The 6121-nt window shown below is 57.1% G+C and overlaps 1 protein-coding gene across 1 annotated transcript in view; it reads right to left on the bottom strand.

Moving 5' to 3' along the window:
- The window catches only part of Vapb (VAMP associated protein B and C), a 47027-nt gene extending 45371 nt beyond the window's left edge, over positions 1-1656 (bottom strand). Inside the window, exon 1 of the mRNA XM_048349661.1 lies at positions 1500-1656. Within this exon, the coding sequence (XP_048205618.1) occupies positions 1500-1557 (58 nt within the window). The 5' untranslated portion in view covers positions 1558-1656. The remainder of the gene's footprint in view (positions 1-1499) is intronic.
- Between the last annotated feature and the right edge of the window lie 4465 nt (positions 1657-6121).

The raw sequence follows: 6121 nt of genomic DNA, 5'->3' as shown, positions 1-6121 counted from the left end.
ACACCGAGGGCTCAGGACTCTGGTCAACCTACAGTTGTACAAAATTATCTAATACAAAGCCTGTTGTATAATAATCTGTTACTTAAACTATGTGTTGAGGATCTCAGGTTCATATGCAGATAAAACGGTTTGCAAAGCCAAGAACCATGCTACTGAAAAAATCACAGAACATGGCAGCTTCTCCTGGCTTTCCTTATGGCGAGTTTGGGAGGGCGAAATCACGCATCGTTAACCTGGGAAAGACCCAAGAAAACGCAGAAGAACTTCCACCAAAGGCACATCGCTTCCATCACCAGGGCCTAGGGCAGCACCCTGCACTGTTTTGGATCTAGAGGTGTGTTTTGTTTTTCTGGGGGCGGGGGATTTGTTTCCATTTTAGCTGGAAAGCCTTTAACTCCACACACTAAGTCATTTTACACTGTTAAACGTGGGACACAGCGCGACAACAGTTTCAGAGCATGTCCCAGGGGACTGACGGTGCGATAGTTAAAGCGCGCGACGTGAGCTTGGAAGGCGGAGTTCCAGGGTACCGGGTGCCAACTGGGTAACTCGGGTAAGTTATTCCACACGACTTCCCAATAGCACATGGAAACTGGGGTGCTGTGACTACCATTCATTCCGCCGCAGGGGGCCACAGGCGGGGGACTCAGTCCTGACCGGGGCCATCCAACCTGAAAGTCACCCCGTCCCTTTAGTTTGTCTGAGTTCCCTCACCACGCTTCTCCACGTCCTTGACGGGTTCGTCCTCCCTCATCAGATAAGCTGGGCTCGGTCAACCCGGTGACTCGGCGGGCTGAGGTCTGAGGGTGGGGCTCCGAGGGCAACCAGGGCCAGAGCAGTCCCCCAGACTCGCACCCCAAACCCGCCAAGGGGAGCTGTGGTTCCAGAGAGTTCCGGCGCCGTTCCAGGCCCGGGGCCCCCTCCCTCCCCCGGGGCGCTCTCCGTCCGTCCCTCGGGGATCCCCGACGGTCTCGCGGCCCCTCCGTTTGGGTGGGGCGGGCGGAGACGGCAGGGAGGTGTGCGGGGATGGGCGCCGGGCGCGCGGGCCGCGGAGACGCAGCCGCACCGTCGGGGCGCCCGGGGTGGACGGGGCGCCCCTGCGCGCAGGACCGCGCCGGGCCCGCGGGGAGTTTCCTCTCCCCCGCGGGAAGGAGACGCGGTGACGGGCAGCGGCCGGCGGTGGCGCCCGCGGCGACGGGCGACGGGCTGACAGGTGTCCCGGCGGGCCTCGGGGCCGGACCGACGGCTGCGGCCCTGCGCGGCGTCGGAGGCGTCGGGGGGGGGGGCGCGGGGCGGAGGCGGGGGACGCGGGAGCCGCACGTGGCCCCGGGCCGCCGCCGCCGCCGGGCGCCGGGCGCGAGGCCCGGCCGCGCCGTCGGGAGGGGGCGGGGTGGCGACGTCACCCGCGCGCCGGGCTCCGCTCCGCTCCGGGTCCCGGGGCGCGGGCCGGGGCCGGGCCGGCGGGCGGGGCCGGGGCCGGCCGCCTCGGGTTCACTCACCTCGGAACTTGAGCTCGTGCTGCGGCTCCAGGCTCAGGACCTGCTCCACCTTCGCCATGTTCCTCGGCGGCGGGGCACCTTGGCGGGAGGCCCCGGGAGGTCACCTGGGCTGGGCGGGAGGCCGCGCCCCCTTTAAATTCTACCCGGAGGGGGCGGCGGCGCGGGCGGGGGTCGGCGGCGGGGCGCGCGAGGGGGAGGGGGGGCCTACGCGGTGCAGGCGCAGGGGCGGAGGGCGAGGCCGAGGCCGCGGTGCCGGCGAGCTCACGGCACGCACGCACGCACGCACGCACACACGCAAGGACGCACGCACGCGCGCGGCGGCGGCCGCTGGCTGGCTCCGGCAGGCCGCGGGAAGCGGCGCGCGCGCGCCGAGTCCCCGGGAGCGGTGCGCAGGCTCAGGCCGGGCCTCGGGGCGGGGCTTCCGGCCGCAGGGGGCGGGGCCTCGCGCTCTCCGGGGAAGGAGGGGCGGTCCCCGCGCGGCTCGGTCCTGAAAGGCCTCTGCTTGAGGGTCGAAGTTCACGACGGTGAACCCCCCTTCCCTCTCGCTCTCGGGGCTCCGTCAGGGACCCTGAGTCCTAAGGAGGGTGCCTGCTGGAAACCTGGCTCGCGGGTGAGCCCCGGGTGCCAGCTCCCGCGCCCGCTCCTGAACCGTGGGCTGCCCGTCGAGTCGGCCTCCTGGGTGCCCCTGCCGAGGGCCGGCCGCCCTCACCCTCCGCATGAGGCGGGTGCCGTGTGTTGAGGGGACCGGGCCGGAGACGTCGGGGGGCCTGCCAGCAAGGGCGGGCCGCTCGCACCTTTGGGGACCTGACACCCCAGTACACGTGTTGCGGGATCTTCAGAGGCCTAGGGTCCCGTGAGGGCCTGGCCCCGTGCTGTTAGCGCGTGGAACGGGGGCTCGGGGTCCCGGCCCAGACCCGGGGAGAAGGCGGCTCGCGCCGCTGACTCCACTGCGTATACCCGGGCTGTAGGGCTGGGTCTTTCGCACAATGCTGTTTTCTGTATTCTTGGATTTAAAAAAAAATAATAATAAACGTTGATTAAAGGATAATCTTTGTCTTTTCGCTGGAACATTTCGTCCGTTTATACTTATTATACCTACTGATATATTTGAATTTGTTATTGAGTTGCATTATTTTCATGTTGACCGCTTGGGTGGTGGTTCCTCCTCCTCCTCCTCCTCCTCTTTCCTTCCTCTCCTCCTCCTCCTCCTCTTTTCTTCCTCTCCTCCTCCTCCCTTCCTCTCCTCCTCCTCCTCCTCCACCTCCTCTTCCCTTCCTCTCCTCCTCCTCCTCCCTCTCCTCTCCTCTCCTCTCCTCCTCCTCCTCCCTCCTCCTCCTCCCTTCCTCTCCTCCTCCTCTCTCCTCCCCCTCCTCCTTCTTCTCCTCTCTCCTCCCTTCCTCTCCTGCTCCTCCTCCTCCTTTCCTTCCTCTCCTCCTCCTCCTTTTTCTTTTGTTTCTGTCGGATTTTTTCCTCCTACTGCTTTCTTCTTTGTCGATTCTTTTAACGATTTCCTTAAAATTTTGAACTGTGGGCTTATTTCTTATCTTTCTTCATTCACTCTTTTAATCTTTCTTTATCTTAAGGCCTCTGTACCTTGCCTTGTTAAACTGTAAGGATGGAGTGAATGGCTTATCTCCGTGGACACCCTCAAATATCTATCTGCGTCTGTGTGCTCACGTGGTGCACGCTTTCTTTTCCACCCGCCTCACAAGATAGCACTCAGCTGCCTTCTACAGTCAGCTCTGCACACGGTTCCCATTCCTTCGCTCCTCTTTTCTCTGGTCTTGTTTGGGGTTTGTCGGTGCAGGCGCTCCGAGTTGTTTGTCTGCAAACTTCTTTCTGTATTGGGATCTGATCTCATACCTTGATAGATGGTGCTCCGCGCGTGACCCACACCCTGGCCTGTTATTTATTTATTTATTGCCTAATTTTTTGGTTGGGTTCTCATGTCTGGGCTGGCTTGAACTGTGATCTTCCTACTTGCGGTGGTCCTCCCATGTGCTGGGATTCTAGACATGGACCACAACCATTTCCCGTGTGTGTGTGTGTGTGTGTGTGTGTGTGTGTGTGTGTGTGTTGAGATGGAGTCTCCCTACCTTTTCTTTTGCCCAGGCTGGCCCCACGCTGAGCTCTCTAGATGATGGTTGGGAGCCACTGTTGCCCTTGTACTCCACAGATGTGGCTCCTGTGCTGTGCGGTGAGCACACGCCGCTTCACGGAGCACCCGCTGGTTGCCATTCTCCCGCCAGGCAGTCAGCACCGGCCTTCACGGAACGCTGCATGTCCGTTCTGTTGTGCCCATCCATTTCCACGGTCAGTGCTTATCCTGCCTCGACGTCACCGGGCTTGGACTCGGCCTGAGCAGCTTGGCGAGCACTCTTCCACTAGGCCACATTCCCAGCCCCTCACTGGGCTGTTTGAATTTGTATGAGTGTCTGTCCTCACGGTCCAGACAGTATCTTTATTTCTTCTACATTTCTATTATGGTAAAGACACATCACACAGGATTTTCCACCTTTCATGTGCTAGGTTTTTAAAGTAGGTAGCCAGTAAAGGAGAACACCACGCGGTATTGAGGCAGGAAAGAAAGTTTATTACCGAACTGCTGGCCTGTGGCCAAGATGATCCATGGCCGGAGAGAAGGGAGAGAAGGAAGAGAGAGAGACCCCCACCCAGCCCTGCCTTATATCTAGGGCAGGGGCACGGGGTGTGGCCAGGTGGATTAGGAGGTGACCTCAGGGAAAGGGGAGGTAACTGCCTCCAGGTCTGCAGGTTACCCAGGTAACTGGGTGGAGACTTAATGAGGTGGGGGCATCTGCCTGGAGCCTCAGGGAGAGGACCAAACATCATGTATTTACTTTGCTTTTTGTTAAATTTTTATTTTTTGGCGATGCGGGTTTGAACTCAGAGACTCGTGCTTGCCAGGCAGACGCTTTACTTGGAATAAATCTCAAACCCTTTTGCTTTTTAGATACTTTTCAAGGGGGGTAGTAAACTCTCTTCTTTGACTACAATACTCCTACCTACACCTCCTACATAGCTGGAATTAACAAAAATACCCAGGATACTCAGCTTAAATGGTGTTTCGATAACTTTTTACCCAGGCTGGCCTCAAAGCACAATCTTCCTAATCTTCCTCCGGAGTAGCTATAATTACAGGCATGTGTGATTAAACTGGTCTATTAACCTTGTTTTGTTGTTTTAAATATTTTTACATTCATGTATGCATCTATCTATCTATCTATCTGAAGGATAGATTGCTGCCTCGTTCCCAAGGTCAAGCAAGACAACAAGTTTGATCACTGGCTGGTCCAAGGCAGTTCCCATCCAGGCTGGGCCAAGGTCACCACCCTTGGTCCCCAAGGGACAATAGCCCCTCACTCCAGGTGGAGCACTCCACTGTGGGGCTGGCCAAGGACATCACCCTGGGACCAGAACCCGTTTCCTATTTTCTATTTCCTCGTGAAGCCCTGCATAAGCCCACCCCAAAACCCGGTCAGCAGCACAACCGCCAACCCCACGGGAAGGTCTGTGCCCCTTGCTGTTCCTCAATAAGTAGTCCTCACCTGTGGAGGATCGAGTCCGGCCTGTTCCTTTTCCATTCTCCCAACACGATTTGGTCATGGGCCTTGAATTCAAGGCCTGGGCCGTGTCCCTGAGCTCCTTTGGCTTAGGGCCTGTACGGCTTGGAGCCACAGCTCACTTCCGCTTTCTCTGGTGATTAATTGGAGACGAGAGTGCCATCCATTTCCCTGCGCGCTGCGCTTCCTGCAGTGATGCTCAGATCTCAGCTTCTCGAGTAGCTAGGATGACAGGCGTGAGCCACCAGTGCCCTGCTACAATTTGTTTTTGTGTTATCTTTAGGTAGTGATACGAAGGGATTAACATGTCACGAGTACAACGCATCTCAGTCCACGTCACCCCTTCCCTCATTCTCCCCACCTCGTTACCTGGCTCCATTTTCACAAATGTACATGGAGTCTTACAAGGGTATCTGCCCACCCTCCCTCTCTCCATTCTTCCACCCGCCCTTCTCTCCAGCCCCACCCCAGGGCTGCGAGGGTGTTCCTGTTGCTATGCAACCATCATCCTCCATCTCCAAAACTACCTCTGAAATTGAAGCTCTGTACCTTTTAGTAACTCCCCACCTGGCCTTGGCTCAGCCCTGGCAACAACCATTCTGCTCTCTGTATGACTTTGACCATGCTAGAGACCTCATGCAAGTGGAACCATCCCACATTTATCTTTCATGACCTGCCATTTCACTTAGCATGGTGACCTGGGGGCTGGTGCATGGTTTTTGAATACTATCTCAACCCCATTCTCTGGGGACTTCTGATTAGTATTTTACTCAGCAAGTGTTCTTCAAACAGTAGTGGTTCCCCAAGGGAAGCTTATAAAATCAATTTAGTAGCTTACCGGTGTCGAGAAAGAAGGAAAATAAGAAATATTGGAATGCATTGTATTATTCATGAAACTTCTGCTTCAGTTATACTAATTAACATACTTATACACATCTATGTAGCCTGGCACAAATGAAATGCATTAGGAGGAAAAATAAAAAGAGGGAGGAAGGAGAGGAGGGAAGAAAGCATATAAAATTAGCTGGGTGCGGGCTGGGA

The sequence above is a fragment of the Perognathus longimembris genome, chromosome 6, assembly GCF_023159225.1.
Source record: "Perognathus longimembris pacificus isolate PPM17 chromosome 6, ASM2315922v1, whole genome shotgun sequence".
NCBI classification, from domain to species: domain Eukaryota; kingdom Metazoa; phylum Chordata; class Mammalia; order Rodentia; family Heteromyidae; genus Perognathus; species Perognathus longimembris.
The sequence above is the reverse complement of the archived record's forward strand: the minus strand, read 5'-3'. Positions and strand labels throughout refer to the sequence as shown.